This window comes from Trachemys scripta, chromosome 4 (assembly GCF_013100865.1).
Source record: "Trachemys scripta elegans isolate TJP31775 chromosome 4, CAS_Tse_1.0, whole genome shotgun sequence".
In the NCBI taxonomy this organism is placed as follows: Eukaryota; Metazoa; Chordata; order Testudines; family Emydidae; genus Trachemys; species Trachemys scripta.
This window is the reverse complement of record NC_048301.1, coordinates 22,157,725-22,176,761: the sequence shown is the minus strand read 5'-3', so window position 1 is coordinate 22,176,761 and position 19,037 is coordinate 22,157,725. Positions and strand designations below refer to the sequence as shown.

The 19,037-nt window shown below is 39.6% G+C and overlaps 1 protein-coding gene across 5 annotated transcripts in view; it reads left to right on the top strand.

Moving 5' to 3' along the window:
• The window catches only part of TECPR2 (tectonin beta-propeller repeat containing 2), a 72,388-nt gene that overhangs the window by 1,892 nt on the left and 51,459 nt on the right, over positions 1 to 19,037 (top strand). For 2 of the 5 annotated variants that reach the window (XM_034767938.1, XM_034767936.1), the window contains exons 2-9: positions 4,390 to 4,672; positions 4,811 to 4,939; positions 5,960 to 6,091; positions 8,536 to 8,693; positions 12,761 to 13,073; positions 14,775 to 14,907; positions 16,579 to 16,878; positions 17,741 to 18,735. In XM_034767938.1, coding sequence (XP_034623829.1) covers positions 4,454 to 4,672; positions 4,811 to 4,939; positions 5,960 to 6,091; positions 8,536 to 8,693; positions 12,761 to 13,073; positions 14,775 to 14,907; positions 16,579 to 16,878; positions 17,741 to 18,735 — 2,379 coding nt within the window. In that variant the 5' untranslated portion in view covers positions 4,390 to 4,453. Of the gene's footprint in view, positions 1 to 4,389; positions 4,673 to 4,810; positions 4,940 to 5,959; positions 6,092 to 8,535; positions 8,694 to 12,760; positions 13,074 to 14,774; positions 14,908 to 16,401; positions 16,879 to 17,740; positions 18,736 to 19,037 lie in introns of all 5 variants that reach the window. The other 3 variants (XM_034767934.1, XM_034767933.1, XM_034767937.1) reach the window with 2 other exon arrangements.

The window sequence follows — 19,037 nt, the reverse complement described above, 5'->3', positions numbered from 1 at the left end:
AAACATAAATAAAAATCTTAGTAAACATCTATATATTAATTTTGTCCAAATCTGGGCTTCCACTAGCTCTTTAAACACACACAACAATGGAAAGTTTGCAACCTTTCTGAAGCGACACCTTTTAAATCATTGACAGTATCCTGGTGCTAGAACTGTAAGATTTTTGAAGACTGTATTTTTAAATGGGATGTAAACTATTGATTTAAAAATAAAAAGTAGGTGCCCAATCTGAAAATCTCATAATGAGAGCATTGGGGGCACAAATTGAGTTGCACCTTAAATAATTTGGAAAACTATTTTATTTTAGTGCACAGAGGCTCTAACTGAGGTTAGGGCCCATTGTGCTAGGTGCTGTGCATATACATAATAAGAGATTGTCCCTGTCCTAAAGAACTTAAATCTAAATAGACAAAACAAAGGGTGAGAAAGGGGAAATATTTTTGTATAGTCAGGGAACGGAGGCATAGAGAAATGCAATAATTTCCTTGAGGACACAAGTCTCTGGCAGAGCGTGGAATTGAACCCTCATCTCCTGATTCCCAGTCTTGTGCCTTAATTACAAGACCATTTTCCTTTTCGCTGTTTCACAGCTGTTGAGCTATAGTCCCCATTATTGAGACTAGAGAAGTAACAGCCAGAGAGGTTGGCTGTGGTTTTTGTGGATTGAAGAGGAAGGAGTGCCTTTTCTTCATGGGGTTGTGGAATGCATCATAAGTAAGGCTAAGGTTTAGTCATGGGTATTTTTAGTAAAAGTCATAGACAGGTCACGGGCAGTACAGAAAAATTCACGGGCTATATCCTGTCCATGACATGTACTATATACTCCGACTAAATCTTGGGTGCTCTGGAGGGGGCACTCAGACGGGCGGAGGCACGTGGTGGCCTGAGACTGCCCCAGCACAGCTGGTGCGGCTGGCTTTGTGGTCAGTGGCACCGGTGGCTGCAGAAGTCACTGAGGTCCCGGAAAGTCACAGAATTTGTGACCTCCGTGACGGACTTGCAGCCTTAATCGTAAGGCACTTCATGCTGCTTATATTTCCACTGCAAAATCTCTTACTTATCCTGCCCTGATTTGTCACATATGGCAATCATGTTTTTGAAAATGACAATTGCTGATTCCACTGAATATGCAGAACCATTCCTAAAATTGTTCTGGAAAAACAGTTTATTCCAGCCATTTGTCTTCAGTTTCCCTGATATGAGTAATGAAGGGGAAAAGTAGATACAATTGCTGTCCTCGAATAATCAATAAAGCGAAGAAGGCATGTATGACCCAAGATCATTGTCCAGTAGTTTAAACTCAAGATGTATGTTTGAAACCTGATTCTCCTCTGTCTTGAGCTTTTATGTTTGCGCAAAGAGGGTATCAAATATGGCCATTTTGATTGTGGAGTGTTTTATACCTTTGCATTAATTTTTCACAGCGGTAAGTGACTGTGCAAGGTGGAAGGAGTGATGATTAGGCCCATTGTGTTTAATAACCTACAAAACAAATATTTTCATTGTTTTAAAAAAAACAAATGAGGACTCTTTAGCTTTGGAGTACCTCAAAGTCCAGTAGTACCTCAAAGTGAAGCTGAACTGTGTAACTACTAGAAAATGAAACTGCCTAAACTGTTTTTAATTGTGCAAGCCAAATGTAGCACAAAGAGTCAAAAGTGGATTTGTTTTTCTGATAAGTATTAGTTTTAACTATCTTGGGTTGAGGTAGGAATTAATGTAAAGGACTAAGGATGAGACTTCTAATCTGATATCTTCCTCTGTACATTAAACCACCACTATCCTCCAGGTGGGCTATTGTCAGCAGGAGGAAAAAAAGTTTTGTAGTGATAATCAGGATGGCCCATTTCCAACAATTGACAAGAAGGTGTGCGTAACAGTAGGGGGAATAATTCTACTTTGTGTAATGACCCATCCACTCCCAGTCTTTATTCAAGCCTAATTTAATGGTGTCTAGTTTGCAAATTAATTCCAATTCATCAGTTTCTCGTTGGAGTCTGTTTTTCAAGTTTTTGTTGTTGTACTATTGCCACTTTTAGGTCTGTAATTGAGTGACCAGGGAGATTGAAGTGTTCTCCGGCTGGTTTTGGATGTTATAATTCTTGACGGCTGATTTGTGTCCATTTATTCTTTTGCGTAGAGACTGTCCGGTTTGGCCAATGTACGTGGCAGAGGGGCATTGCTGGCACATGATGGCATATATTACATTGGTAGATGTGCAGGTGAACGAGCCTCTGATAGTATGGCTGATGTGATTAGGTCCTATGATGGTATCCCCTGAATAGATATGTGGACAGAGTTGGCAACGGGCTTTGTTGCAAGGATAGGCTCCTGGGTTAGTTTTTTGTTCTTGTGTGGTGTGTGGTTGCTGGTGAGTATTTGCTTCAGGTTGGGGGACTGTCTGTAAGCAAGGACTGGCCTGTCTCGCAAGATCTGTGAGAGTGAGGGATCGTCCTTCAGGATAGGTTGTAGATCCTTGATGATGCACTGGAGAGGTTTTAGTTGGGGGCTGAAGGTGACGGCTAGTGGTGTTCTGTTACTTTCTTTGTTGGGCCTGTCCTGTAGTAGGTGACTTCTGGGTACTCTTCTGGCTCTGTCAATCTGTTTCTTCACTTCAGCAGGTGGGTATTGTAGTTGTAAGAACGCTTGATAGAGATTTTGTAGGTGTTTGTCTCTGTCTGAGGTGTTGGAGCAAATGCGGTTGTATCTTAGAGCTTGGCTGTAGACAATGGATCATGTGGTGTGGTCTGGATGAAAGCTGGAGGCATGTAGGTAAGTATAGCGGTCAGTAGGTTTCCAGTATAGGGTGGTGGTTATGTGACCATTGCTTATTAGCACTGTAATGTCCAGGAAGTGGATCTCTTGTGTGGACTGGTCCAGGCTGAGGTTGATGGTGGGATGGAAATTGTTGAAATCATGGTGGAATTCCTCAAGGGCTTCTTTTCCATGGGTCCAGATGATAAAGATGTCATCAATGTAGTGCAAGTAGAGTAGGGGCATTAGGGGACGAGAGTGGAGGAAGCATTATTCTAAGTCAGCTATAAAAATGTTGGCATACTGTGGGGCCATGTGGGTACCCATAGCAGTGCCGCTGACTTGAAGGTATACATCGTCCTCACCCACAACTGTTTCACATTTGGGGACAAGTCACAAAGTTCAGCCACCAGTTTTGCTGTGACATTATCGGGGATGCTGTTCCTGACGGCTTGTAGTCCATCTTTGTGTGGAATGTTGGTGTAGAGGGCTTCTACATCCATAGTGGCCAGGATGGTGTTTTCTGGAAGATCACCAATCATCACCAATCATCACCAATGATTGTAGTTTCTTCAGGAAGTCAGTGGTGTCTCGAAGATAGCTAGGAGTGCTGGTAGCGTAGGGCCTGAGGAGAGAGTCTACATAGACAGACAATCCTGCTGTCAGGGTGCCAATGCCTGAGATGATGGGGCCTCCAGGACTTCCTGGTTTATGGATCTTGGGTAGCAGATAGAATACCCCTGGTTGAGGCTCTAGGGGTGTGTCTGTGCAGATTTGTTTTTGTGCTTTTTCATCTTGAGCAGATGGTGTAGTTTCTTCTGGTAACCCTCAGTGGGATCAGAGGGTAATGGCTTGTAGAATGTGCTGTTAGAGAGCTGCCTAGCAGCCTCTCATTCATATTCTGACCTATTCATGATGATGACAGCATCTCCTTTGTCAGCCTTTTTGACTATGATGTCAGAGTTGTTCCTGAGGCTGTGGATGGCATTGTGTTCTGCATGGCTGAGGTTATGTGGCAAGCGATACTGCTTTTCCACAATTTCAGCCCATGCACATCGGCGGAAGCACTCTATGTAGAAGTCCAGTCTGTTGTTTCGACCTTCAAGGGGAGTCCATCCAGAATCCCTTTTTTTTTTTTTTTTTTTTTTTTGGTAGTGTTGACTCTGTGCTTTTAGGATTGATCCCGGTGTTTACAGGAGTCTTTCTCCTGCATGTACTTGCATGTTTTGTTCTGAGTGCTTACTGCATGGCACAGTTCTTTTAATCTTATGCTAATCTGATTTTACTCTTTCAGTAACCAAATAGGAATGAATTGTACCATAGTCAATTGATGCTTTTCCCTCTCTTATGTGAGTGGAATGCTGCATTTGGGCTCAGTCTAGGCAGATCTGTGCTGGTCAAGATTGGAGAGAAAATTGCTTATCAACTGTTGGGTAATTACAATGGACACCATTTGGCACTGATGGTAATATTGACTCAATTTGAGCGGAAATGTTCAGTTTCTTGCTGTAGAATGATTTGTTCTACTAAGTGAGACTTTTTTTTAATTGGTTGCTGTTTGTACCAAACTACAGCTATTCTGTTAGCTCATTTGGAAAGAATACATTTTAACTAAAGGTGCTTGTTGTTTTTCAGGTTTCCTTAGTGTGAAGTAAATGTGTTTGTTCCAACCTGTAAGCTGCTGAAACTAACCCTTACCATGGCATCTGCAGCTCTACCAGTTACGTTTAAGGAGTTTTGCCCCCTGTACTATCTCCTCAATGCCATTCCTACGAAGGTCCAAAAGGGATTTCGCTCCATTGTGGTGTACCTCACAGCGCTTGATACCAATGGGGACTACATTGCTGTGGGCAGTAGCATTGGAATGCTCTATCTGTACTGCAGACATTTAAACCAGATGAAAAAATACAATTTAGAGGTAAAAATTAACTTTGTGCCTGGCTTTATCATAAGATTTTCAATACTTCTTTAGCTGTTGATGGCAAATTAGTGCTTACAGATCTTTCCTTCAGGAAACTTCTTTAATTTTGCAATTTTGTTTGTCTTGTTTCAACAGGGGAAGACTGAATCTATTACTGCTGTAAAGTTGTTGAGCTGCTTTGATGATCTTGTTGCTGTTGGTACAGCTTCAGGCCGGGTTGCAATTTTTCAACTTGTCTCTTCGTTACCTGGAAGAAACAAACAAGTAAATGTTAAATTTGGTTACAACTTCTTTGATGTTAAATATGATCTTCTTTGACTATATGTCAGTGTGGCTCTCACGACAAATGCGTATGCTCCGAGTCGTTTGTCTAGCAGTGTCCATCAGGCCTGCTCATGCCATCTGTGCTGCCTCATGCTACCATGTGAGGAGGTAAAGGGTGGGATGGCTGAAGCTGCTATGTGGCGCAACCTGCTCGGGTCTGTGTCAAGCATTGTGCACAGGATTTAGCTGCCAGATCAGACCCAAAGTTTAGGGTACTTTACTCTCTGTTTGACTAATGCAGCTGATAGTCCTCATGCCTGCCATCCTGAAGAGGACACTGCTTGCCGGATCCACGCTGACACACAAATCTAGTAAAATGGTTACCTACCTTACAGTAACGGTGTGGTTCTTCAACCTGATGTCAATGTAGATTCCACAATTTGCCCTCCATCCCTGGTTTTGGAGTAATCAGTTAACAAAGTCTTCATTTATCAAGGGAACTGAAAGAGGGTTGTGGCCGCTTCACTCTTTATGCCTGTCTGCATTTGTGATCCCTCCAGACATTATTAGAAAAAAGGTTTTGAGCTTGGGTGTGTGCGCACCTATGGTGGGATATGCAATTACATCGTCATCTTGAAGTAACACAGGTACTATAGGGCAAATAAATGTTCTTTCCTAATAAATTGTTGTATAATGATTTTGCACATCTAAAATGGTGAGGATCAGGAAATCCATGTATAATGAAATATTTTGTGAGTATGTTGTTAATCGTGTATTAATCTTATGAAAATAATAATTTTTTTCTTCAATAGCATTCTTAAACAATGTGCTTGGTCAAAAACGCTTCCATGAAATTCTTGATGTATGATGAAATTTAAATAAAATTGATTAGGAATGAAGATAACTTTAACTTTGTCAATTCAGAGCTAATACTTGAAGCTGAGTCACTGAATATGCCCAGGGTCTGTTTTTCCCCCTCTCCATTACTCTTTCTTGTGTTCCCTTGGTGTCAATTTGCAGCTTCGGAGATTTGATGTGGCTGGTATCCACAAAAGCAGCATCACAGCCTTAGCTTGGAGTCCCAATGGAATGAAATTATTCTCTGGTGATGACAAAGGGAAAATTGTCTATTCTGGTCTGGATTTAGACCAGGTAAATATTTCTTTGGAGATTAAAATTCTGGTTTAAGACTGTCTGAAAGAATGTTAATTAAATACACCTCTACCCCGATATAGCGCTGTCTTCGGGAGCCAAAAAATCTTACCATGTTATAGGTGAAACCACGTTATATCGAACTTGCTTTGATCCGCCGGAGTGCGCAGCCCCCCCCCCCCCTTCTCCCCTCCCGGAGCACTGCTTTACTGCATTATATCCGAATTTGTGTTATATCGGGTCGCGTTATATCGGGGTAGAGGTGTATTTAGCAGATGGGTAGATCTTCAGTTCTTCGTAGTCAAGTTGTTTATATGTAAGGCAAGTGGAGCACTGTGGTTTCTTCATTACAACTAATGTAGACAGTGATTGTCTCCTCCCATTTTTATCTACTTTTGCATCTACTTCTCTCCCTCTCACCCAGTCATGCCCACCAACTATCTGTCTGAAGTGGACTGGATGCAGCTTCCTTTAGAGTCCAACCAGTGCCCCTTTTTAATTCTCTGGTAAGGTTACTATTCAACAATGCAAGGCACTTCCTTACCACAGTGATCCAGTGCTTCTCCAGAAGCACTTCATATCTCAGTATCCCGCGGTGTACTATGAAGATGGGGCCCACTGCGTGGCTTTGCAGAATACTACCACTGAATTTAATCTTCCTGAAGGACTATATAAGTAATGTGTTACATAAAGTTTAGCTTGGTCAATTACATTGAGGATAAAGGTATTAACTTGCATCTACTTGAGGAAGGAAATGCTCTCCCAATCTCACCTCAGTTCTTTCTACTCTGGACAGACACTAAAGGATTTAATGCCACTAACTGGATCAGCATCTCATTCTCTTATGAACTCCATCAGTTGGATGGGGGAATGTGTAGTGGAGTTCCCATTGAACTCAGACAAATGTGATAGCTAGTATGCCAGTAGAAACTGAACTTCATAGTATGGAGTTATTTATACGTATAATTCACACATACCAGTGGGATGTCAGAGTTTGAAATACATTTGAATGAATTCAAGGGACAATTTTTGAAAGTGCTGAGTATTATTTAATCTGTTAGTACTAGGGCTGTCAAGCAATTAAAAAAATTAATCACAATTAATTGCGTGATTAAAAAGATAATGCTGCCTGCTTCTTGTTTACAATGTCACCTGAAAGTGAGAACAGGCATTCGCATGGCACTGTTGTAGCTAGCGTTGCAAGATATTTTCATGCCAAATATGCTAAAGATTCATCTGTCTTTGGTCACCATTCCAGAGGACATGCCTCCATGCTGATGATGGGTTTTGCTCGATAACAGTCCAAAGCAGTGTGGACCGACTCATGTTCATTTTCATTATCTGAGTCAGATGCCACCAGCAGAAGGTTGATTTTCTTTTTTGGTGGTTCTGTAGTTTCTGCATCAGTGTGGTGCTCTTTTAAGACTTTTGAAAGCATGCTCCATGCCTCATCCCTCTCAGATTTTGGAAGGCACTTCAGATTCTTAAACCTTGAGTCGAATGCTGTAGCTATGTTTAGAAATCTCTCATTGTTACCTTCTTTGTGTTTTGTGAAATCTGCAGTGAAAGTGTTTTTAAGATGAACAATGTGCTGAGTCATCATCCAAGACAACTATAACATGAAATACATGGCAACATGCAGGTAAAACAGAGCAGGGGACATACAATTCTCTCCGAAGGAGTTCAGTCACAAGCTTAATTAATGCATTATTTTTTTAATGAGTGTCATCAGCATGGAAGCATGTCCTCTGGAATGGTGACCAAAGCATGAAGGGACATATGAATGTTTAGCATAGCTGGCATTGCAAGGTATTTACATGCCAGATACAAAAGTGCCATGCAAATACCTGTTCTCACTTTCTGGTGACATTGTAAATAAGAGGAGGGCAGCATTATCTCCTGTAAATGTAAACAAACTTGTTTGTCTTAGTGATTGGGCTGAACAAGAAGTAGGACTGAGTGGATTTGTAGTCTCTGAAGTTTTACATTGGTGTGGGTTTTTTTTTTTTTTTTTTTTTTTTTTTTGAGTGCAGTTATGTAACCAAAAAAACCCCCCTACATTTGTAAGTTGCACTTTCAGGACAAAGACTGAACTACAGTATTTGTATGAGGTGAATTGGAAAATACTGTTTTTTTTATCACTTTTTACAGTGCAAATATTTGTAATAAAAATAATATACACTTTGATTTCAGTTACAACACAGAATACAATTTATATGAAAATGTAGAAAAACATCCAAAATATTTGATAAATTTCAATTGGTATTCTATTGTTTAATCGTGATTGATTTTTTTTGTTAATCGCGTGAGTTAGCTGCGATTAATCGACAGCCCTAGTTAGTACTTAAAGCAACCAGTACACTTTCTAATAATTAAAAAAAAAAAAACTACCAGATATGTTAATTCGAAAAGGGCTTGACTTTTAATTTCATGTGTCTTTAAAGGGTATTTGCAACTCCAGTCTGGTATTGGAAGAGCCATCTTCAGTTGTACAATTGGATTATAGCCAGAAAGTGCTGCTGGTCTCTACTTTACAGAGAACACTACTTTTTTACACAGAAGAAAAATCTGTCAAGCAAGTTGGAACACAGCCCAGAAAAAAGTAACTCTCAAATCTTAATGCAGGCACATCTGTTAATTCTAGCTTTTCAGAATAGACTGTAGAGACCCAGTGATCTGAGCAGTGAAATAATACAGCATCATTTTCTGCTCAAACTTATTAGCCACCGAGGCACTTATATTAATATCCTACTCTTAAGAGTTTTAACGATCCTTATTCCTTCAATTATTATTTTTCAATGAAATTACTCTGTCTTGTTGAAAAATATGACTGTGACTGTGTAACCCTCTGGCAACCCTACTGTGCATAGATGTTTCTTTCCATTTAAACTATAAAGTTTAACTTTCTTCCCACCAACTTGGGAGCTGCTGTGGCTTGATACAAACATAGCAGTCACCAAAGAGGGTTCAATTTTGTGGGTGAGCTTTTAGAATTCCTATGTAACATGAAAGTGATAGAATAGTCTCAGACCTTTCTGCTATGATTGACTCTTTAATAGTGAAAGGATACAGCAAATATTTAAAAAGGTGTCTTAAGTTGAAAGTACTTTCTTAGTTTTTATAATATGGTTTTCTGGCATGTCCTGTTGCTTAATCTTGGATATGGAAGGAAAAAAGACAGTCTGGGAACTGAAATATGTTGTCAGTAATTGTATATGTTTACACAGCCTGAGGATATTTGAGTGTTGAAGGAATGTTTATAATATACAGGTGTTAGGAATATGCCCGTGTGTGTATCCTGTGACTAACTCAGTCGTAGGGGCATAATTTTCATGTCACATTAATGTTCAGTTTTTGTCCTGGTAGTGTCCACCTCCTTTCAGGGACCCTCATTTTACAGATGGGTGAATTGAGGCATAGAGTGGGTAAGTGACAAGCCCACAGTTATACAGGAAGTCCATGGGAGAGCAGGGAATTGAACCTGGGTCTCCCACATCCTATGCAACCACTGGGCTATAGTAACTCTAATACAGCTATTGTGACTGGATTATTTCTATAAGTGAGGGGACTCTTCCAGAGGTGGTAATGCCATTGGCTTGTGGGGGATCAGCATACAAGACTTGAGTTCTGCCCACTGCTTGCAGAGGCTGGAAGTTATCCATCATCATTCCCTAGTGCCGGGTTCAGCAGCCTATGGCATGCATGCCAAAGGCGGCACGCAAGCTGATTTTCAGTGGCACTCTGCTGCCAGCCTGGGGTTCTGTCTGCCGGCCCCCTGCCAGCTGGGGTCCAGCCTGGGGCAGTGAGGGATGCGGACAGGTGCAAGAGGGGGCACAGCTCAGCACACCCCCACCTTAAAAATTGTTCCAGCGCCACTGGGATATTTTTAGGTCCTGATTTGCTGCTTATACCACGCCATGTGGAACAGCGCACTGCGTTTGATGTTGTGCATGCTGTCTGTCGCGATTTTTGTTTTCCGCTGTGAGTTGAGGGGTACATTTGATAAAATGTCCTAAGAAAGCAAAGTTAGATGTCTGTTCATTTCAGCATTTTTGGACAGACACATTTGGATTTATTGAAAAGAAGGACCGTGCTGTTTCGTGATTTCTGTTGTGAAAGTGTTGTTTGTCACACATCAAGCGTTCAACGACATTTTGAAATGAAGCACAAGAAAACCTTTCTTGATGAAGCAGATGAGACTGAATCGATCAAAAAGGCAGAAGCAGGATATGAGAAGCAAAGCAGTGTTTTTAAATGCTTAAGTGTAAGTAAAAATCAGGCTACAGTACAAGATTGCACAGTGCACTGCAAAAAACGGAAAGCTGTTTGTTTACAGATGGGGAATATATAAAAAGTTTTTCTCAGCAGTTCGGAGGTTTTGTTCAATGATTTGCCAAATAAAGATACGATTGTATCTAGAATAAAAGAACTGCCTGTCTCTGCCAGAACAGTTGAGAGACGCATAAGCGAAATGGCAGAAAACATTAACGAAAAGTAGACGACTGCATTACAAGACACAGCAGTGTTTAGTGTTTCAGTTGATGAAAGTGTGGATATAAGTGACATTCTACGTTTGGCAGTTGTTGCAAGATACTGTGCTTCCGATGAAATCCAAGAGGAACTTTGTTGCCTAAAACCCCTGCCTGGCACAACAAAGGGGGAAGATATAGGGGGAAGTTTTGTAAACCATTTTGAAGAACAAGGAGTTGACATCAGAAAAATATTTTGTGTGACAACAGATGGTGCTCCTGCCATGGTCGGAAACAGAAGGGATTTGTAAAGTTACTTGAAGATCAAATTGGCTGCCCGACAGTCAAATTTCACTGTATCATCCATCAAGAAAATCTGTTTGCTAAAATTTCTAATTCATCATGTGATGAATACAATGGTGCGAATTGTAAATTTCCTTGTTGCTCGATCTGCTTTGACTCAGACAGTTTCAAGCACTGCTAGGAGACATGGACAATGCTTATAACGACATTCCACTTCACAGCAACATTTGGTGGCTAAGTCGTGGCAAGGTTTTGGTGCGTTTTGTAAACTGTTTTGATGCAATCAAGGCCTTTTTGTCGGAAAAAGCACAAAACTACCCCGAACTGGATGGTGATAAATGGCTGTGTAAGCTCATGTTTCTAACTGATATCACCGCTCACCTAAATGAACTCAACCTCTGTCTCCAGGGTGCAGAGCAAACCATTCTGGATCTTTATGAAGCCTGGAAGGCATTTGTTGTAAAACTAGCAGGTTTTTCTCGGGATATTCGAACTTCGACTTTTCACTACTTCCAACACCTAAAAGAGATATCGACACATTGCACTGTCATTGTCGATGAGATTGGAATGTACAGGCAAGAACTGGAATCAGAATTTTCTGACAGATTTCAAGATTTCCAGCGATTTGGCCTAATGCTTTCTTTTTCTAATTTAAACCTGAAAAGTTCAACAAAAGCGACTTGTATTTGTCTGTATTTCAGTGGATGGGTGTTGAAGATTTAGAAATGCAGCTCATTCAGTTAAAAAGCTCAGAATTGTGGGCATCAAAGTTTGGAGATCTGCGGAGTGCACTTGAAACTACCGAGAGAGATCATGGGGCCTCTGTTTTGATCTGCTGGACGTCCCTGCCAGTGAAATTTAACTGTTTGAAGAAAATTGCATTTGCAATGCTTTCATCATTTGGATCCACATACCTGTGTGAACAGGTATTTTCACACATGCAATCTGTCCTCTGTCCCTCTCGGAGCCGGTTAACAACTGATTACTCAGAAGCCTGTGTGCAGTTTAAAGTATCCAGATACATGCCAGACGTTGGAAAACTCAGCAAGGAAAAGCAAGGGCAAGGATCACACTAAACTGATAAGATGTGCATTTTAATTTAACTTTAAACGAAGCTTCTTAAACATTTTAAAAACCTTATTTACTTTGTTTGTCAGAGGGTGGAGATGGATGGCAGGAGAGATCACTTGATCATTACCTGTTAGGTTCACTCCCTCTGGGGCACCTGGCATTGGCCGCTGTCGGCAGACAGGATACTGGGCTGGATGGACTTTTGGTCTGACCCTTTGTGGCAATTCTTATGTTCTTTACATACAACAATAGTTTAGTTATATAATATAGACTTAGAGAGAGAGGCCTAAAAACATTAAGTATTATTGGCACGCGAAATCTTAAATTAGAGTGAATAAATGAAGACATGGCACACCACTTCTGAAAGGTTGCCGATCCCTGCCCTAGTGATTCTAGAGTCATCTGAAGAGTCATCTAAAAGGTCATCTGAAGTCTGAACAGTGTGCAGACTTTTCCTCTGGAGGAAGGGTCACTGCAATAAGGGATCGCTTTTGTGGGAAGAGTTGAGGAAGGAGGGCATCATCGTGATTGTGAGATGTTGGGAGGACACTCTTCTCTTTCTGTCTTCTCCAACCCATACTTTCCCTAGAGTTGAGAGAACAGTTCAGTGTTTTGAGGCTATATCCTTGATTAATGCATGTTAACTCAAACTTGTGTGTTGCAGACTATGGATTTCCATAATACCTTGTTGATGGAAACAAGGGAAAATACTGTTTTGTTCAACTTGTGATTGTAAACTCAGTGACTAAATACCTTAGTTTCTTCTTTTTTCAGTTTTTTTTTAAATTGATTACAAGTTTCTTACAGATCTTTGTTTACATCTTAGCACTGGCAAATATGGAGCATGTTTTATACCTGGACTGTGTAAGCAAAGTGACCTGACACTATTTGCCTCAAGACCTGGGCTCCGCCTCTGGAAGTCTGATGTCCATGGAACTGTGCAGGCCACATTTATTTTAAAAGATTTATTTGCTGGAGGAATAAAGCCCTTTGAACTGTATCCTCGGCTGGAGTCATCTGACAAAGGAAATTACAGCTTCCCAGAGAAACACCTTGGGCTCATTTCTTGCCTTTCCCAGGAAGGATGGGTGTTGAGCTGGAACGAATATAGTATCTATTTATTTGACACTATGAACCAGGTAGGTTTATCTAGTGGATGCATTTTTCGTTCCTTAACAGTTTGGCATCATATCATTATTAACTGTTGTCTGTATCTGCATATTTGTCTGCATTTGTTATGTTGTGGTGACCTAAGAAAAGGCGTTAAACTTTTTTTTAATAAAAGGTTTTAGAATTGGTTACGTTAATTTTGTCATAAAGATAAGATATCTAATATCTACAATAATTTATACAATCTAAGGTTTACAGTCTAAAGTACAGAAATTAATTGCCTAAAGTGAATTCCACACACCTAGGGAAACGTACGTATAACTAAAATTCTAGTTGTTCATGCTTTATATTTAAAGAAAAAAAAAGCTTAAGGGAGTTGTCAATGTATAATAATGTATTATCAAACTGTTTGTCCTCTCCTTTCCACTACCCTCATCACCCCTTTGCAAAACTTAACCCGCCTCCCCCCACAAGTATTGCACTTATTCTCTTTTCTTTATAGAATGTGAGGAGTACTGTGGCACCTTAAAGACTAACAAATTTATTTGGTCATAAGCTTTCTTGGGCTAAAACCCACTTCATCAGATGCATGCAGTGGAAAATACAGTTGGAAGATCTATATACACTGGACCCTTGCTAGAACACAGGATTTGGGATCCATGCGTGGTACCACGTTAACGCGGGGACTAACTTAAAATGAATTGCAATTAAAGTAATTAAATTTGGGATCCATGGCCGCGACCGTGTTACATGCGAATTCGCGCTATATAGATGCGTGTTCTAGCGAGGGTCCAGTGTGTGTGTGTGAAATATATATATATTAAAAAAAATATCTCTTCCTACTGTATTTTCCACTGCATGCATTTGATGAAGTGGGTTTTAACCCACGAAAGCTTATGCCCAGATAAATTTGTTAGTCTCTAAGGTGCCACAAGTACTCCTGTTCTTTTTGCTGATACAAACTAACATGGCTACCACTCTGAATTCTATAAAGAGAAAGCTATAAGCAGTTTCTCCAATTTAAAAGGTATATATGAGAGAGAAGACACACCTTTAGTAGTGTCATTATTATTGGGTTATCCCTCTATTTTTAGTACAAATTATATTGACGATTTGTGGTCAGAGCTCTTCTCCCTCCCCAAACCACTCTCATTGAAGTTGTGATTTGATTCAAATCTCTTGGACAGGAATTAACGAATGAGCAGATGGTTAGAGAGTCAAAATCCTCAGTAGTGTAAAAGTATGATAATGTCTGGTAGTTGTATGCATCATTTGCATTTTTTTAAATATTCCTTGTGTTTGGGTCTCCAGACATCTCAGTATGAATTCTTCTTTGCGGATGCTCAGCACTATTGAAAGTCAAGCCACTTATTTAGGTGCTTAAATATGGACATAGAAGCTGGTCTTTAATCACCTATTTTTTTTTTTAAATATTCAAGGCAGCACAGAAATGATGGTGACAATCCCATGACCCCCGTACAGCAGGTTTATGACCACCTCCTTCCATCCCCTTTTGGGTCGGAAGCACCCCCCCCCCCATTACAACACTGTGGAAATTTCAGATTTAAACCGCTGAAAACGTGAAACTTACCAATTTTCAAATTCTATGGCTGTGAAATTAACCATAATGGACTGTGAATTTGGTAGGGCCCTAAGTATAAGTAGTCATTTTTTAATTAATGCTCTTTACATGTGTGTGGTTTTTTTTTTGTTTTTTTTTTTTTTAACAGGCTATAATAGGTGGCTTGGAAGGATCTGGTGATATTGTGTCTGTGTCGTGTACCAGCAATGAGATTTTTCTCTTAAAGGGAGATAGAGACATAATAAGAATTTCAAGTAGACCTGAAGGACTTGTATCAATAGGTTTGTATAGATTTGTCAACTTTAATTTGTACCTTTTTAAAGAAAGTGGTCCATGGAAAGTGTTCTTGTATTGTTCCTTTAAAGAAACTTCCTCTAGCAACTTCAGTAGAATTGTCTCCCTGTTTCTTAAGATTACAAAAGGCCTAGATTCTCAACTGAGCCAAGTGTCTGCTCTTTGTAGCTAAAAAAGGTAACCATTAGAGAAAAGGTTATAGCTCTGTGCTTCTGAGGGTGGCTCTGCATTGGCCATGACTTGGGAACTACTCTAACCTACTCCACCTGGCAGTAGTCCCCAAGAAACGACACATGAGGTTGTGATTGCTGGAGTGCAGCACACTCTAGATGTGCATTATCCCTTCCCTTGGTAATGTTTCATTGACAGTCTTTTCTAATTTCTTCTTGTGGTTGTGTTGGATAATGAGTTTTATACTCTTTGTGCTCATAAAAGTGGCCATAAGTATAGGAAGGGATCACAAGCACTGGATGAAATTGTGTCAAACAAAGGTCTTGCAGAGCTGAAATGAACTTGTTCATCTTAGTGGTGCTCTTTCTGTAGTGGTAAAAGGCAGTATGAAAAATCATGGATAAAAATAAAACAGAAGGAAATATGCACTTGAACAATTTTAAAATATCAATTGCATCCACAGACGGAAACAAAGATTCAGATATGCTCTCATGCAGAGCAGATATCACTTTAGCATGAGAAATAGACATCTCTCCGGCATTACTTGCCGTTATATCATTTGGGTTGCTTAATGCTATTTGTGTGTGGTTTTTAATCTTTGCTCCAGTACTAACAAAATACTACTAAATAAGATATATAACAGTCTCTACAAATTCTAGAGACTTATTCTCTCTCATTTATCTTAATGCATAGATGTGCAAGAATAGCTTTGTTATTTAAGCAGCGTTTCACCCACAGGCCTCTTGTGATTTTTTTTTTTTTTAAGTGTTCTGGGTACAATAGTAATGTAAAAAAACCAATCATGACAATTAAATTCTTAAAATGCTCTTGAATGCAAGACTAGAGATCCAGACAAATATGCAACCTCTAATTCTGTGTGCTATTGGAAAGAAGTCCTCTTGGAACATTCTTTTCTTTGATTTTGACCACAATGGTTTAACTGGGGGATTAAATTTAGGGGCATGATCTTGCAAGATGCTAAACGCCTCAATGGAGACAATGGGAGTTGAGGGTGTAGGAGTCTCTCTCAGCACTGCACACAGTTGGGCTCTGAAACCTAAAGGATTATGTCTCTTTCAATATACAGGCATAACTCTGGCTAACATTAATGGAAGCTTTGTGCAGACACTGGAGCATGAATTGAGCTATATAGATGAGTTACATAAGATTACTGCACAGTATTGATGTGAAATGTTGTTGGTTTAGACAGCATACCTTCTGGGAATTAAAACCTTACTTTTCTTAAGACGCTCTCCAAGAGCTGTACTTCTAATTACTTAGTGTGTGTGTTATTCTTTTTGTTTTGTCAGTTTCAGATGCAAATTCAAAATTGCTGAGTCCGTTACCAGATTTGAGTCCCAAATTGCAGAGCCCGCTATCTGTGGTTGTATCTGTATTGCCTGGCCCTTCAGTGGAAACACACCAAAAAATAAAAATGGTTCCTTCCCCCAGAATTATTGGTGATAAAAATGACTTTTATTCTTTAGTGAAAGATGATCTGGAAACAACACTGGTGTCGGAGAAAAGTTTTGATAGAGTGGGGGACTTAAGCAGTGAAACAAGAAAAAGAGGCTGTTCGGTAGCTAGTGAATCAAGAAGCAGGAACAGTTCAGTAAATTCTGTGGACAGTGGCTCTAGTCTCCTGACAAGTGGAGACCAACCATTGTCTGAAGTGCATAGAGAGAGTCAACCTTCTTCACAACGGTTCAGCATAATCAGCTGTGAAGACTTTGACCAGGAACTCATTGTAAATCCCATCAAAGTAAAAAAGAAGAGGAGGAGACAAGGTAAAAAAAAAAAACCAAAACACATTCTCTAACTCTGCCACTTCTTAGAATTATTGTCACCTTTGGTATCTGTTTCACTAAAAACATAAGTGTTTTGTTTGGTTTTAAAGACAAGTCTTATGTTTATGATAACATGTCTTTCAGTAATCATTACTTGTCACCTAACAGTAATTGATCTGTAGTCTTGCCCTTTCGCTTGAGGATGAAAGCCCATTAAGAAAGTAATAAACTTGTATCTTTACAGGAAGTTGTCATTTTTCTCTCTGCAGACCTACTTGCTCTTTATTATTTCTATTCTGATTTTAAGTTCGTTTTTACATTTATTTGTAACATTATGCAAAGCAGAAAAAAAGGGAGTATAAAAAAGGGTTAATGCTAATAACTTAACTTCTATTTTATTGTTTAATCTTTGTTACACTTAGAATATAAAAACTGTCATATTTTTACTGTTCGCACCCATAAGCAACACTTCTTTGCCAGATAAAAAGCATTTCTTTATGTACCATGGATTAGATTATATTGTCAATTCTTATTCCTAGTAATAAACTGGTATTACAATTTTGAATTCTTGCCTATTAAGATTACATTGACCATTCTAATACATATAAACAGCTTGATTAAGGTTTTGAGTACAATACTCCTGCATTCTCACTGTGTCAGTTTGTGCCACCCAATGGAGAAGTGACATTATTCTTAGTGTGTCAAAATTTGGACTAACTCCAGCTTCTAAAAATGCAAATGTCCTGTTTTCTCATTAACAGTAGAAATATTTGCATTCTTTTATTTTAATTGAACTTGGATAAGTTTTATTAATAAGAATATTTATCTTTTTTTTTTTTTTTTCTTTTTTCTCGGAGATCAGAAAATGTGACTAGGAAAAACCACAGTTCTCTGGAAGGTACACCAAATTATGAGCGTCAGTTTTCTGGTGATAGTGTACATTCTCTAAATGCAGATTCATTGTCCATGACTTCTAGCCTAATGAGCTATAGTATAGATCACTTGAGCACAGGTTCTCCAGATCAGGAAGGTGAGTTCAGTGTGGAGTCACATGCTGCCTTGCAAGAGGATAATGGCTCAGAATCATTCAGTGTGCTTCAGTCTCCGTGCATTAGTACAGCAACAGATTCGGAAGAAAATGGAGGTACAATTGAATTACTAAAACTTCCTAATAGGGACAGTGGAATGAATACACCAGCTGTTACACCTACTCTGATATCCAACCCTCTCTTAATCCTCACTGAAGACGTAGGGGGTAGCGATGAAACAGAATGTAATCCAAGCCTGCTTTCTGAAAATACTGAATGCCATTCTAAATTGTTACCCCAAGAGGAACAGAATTTTCCTGTGCTATGTAAAGTAGATGAAACTTTAGCTAGAATAAGTCTGAAGGATACTGAAAATGCTTTTGAAGAAACTAAGATCACAGACAAAGTGTCTTTAGGTTTTAATACCACATGTGATGCTGAAAAATCACTGGCACAGGAAAGAAGTGATGAAGCTCACAGGGGAGAGCAGCAGCCACATTGTTTAATAAATACTGCCTCAAAAAACCCTACAGATCCCCAGCCTGACATCTCTAGGGAAGATGTGTGTTCACAAGAAACTGCGGTTTCTGGATGGGACTTGGAGGATGCAATCAAAGCTAAGTGTAGTGCTGCTGCTGCTGAATGGGTACCCAACACACATGATACCAGGACTGAGAAATCTGCATCCAGTGATGAAGAGGATATTTATGGGCATGGACTACCATATTCCTCTTCAGAGACTAGTGTGACAGAAATTGGGGGAAGTTTTACTTCCCAGGATATGACCAGAACAAGCCTAGATGAAATAATGCTCTTAAAATCAGATCAGGTATGTGATTTTATTTATAGTTGAAAATAGTTAAGATGCCAGTATTCTAGAAGAAGCAATTACAAACGTTCTTCAGTTCTTTATGGAAGTGTTTTCTTCTCATTGATCCAGCAAGTAAAATTCAAATGGGGAAATTAAGCATATCCAAAACACAATGCAAATTATTATTGCAGACTTGAAAACATAGCCCTCTGTATATTGTTTTGAGTGTGCTGAAGGAGGAATGCCTGTTAACACCTGTTCAAAAGGAGTTGTTTGTCCTAAGTCAGTGAAATGCTGTTGTGAACCCACCAGAAAGCAGT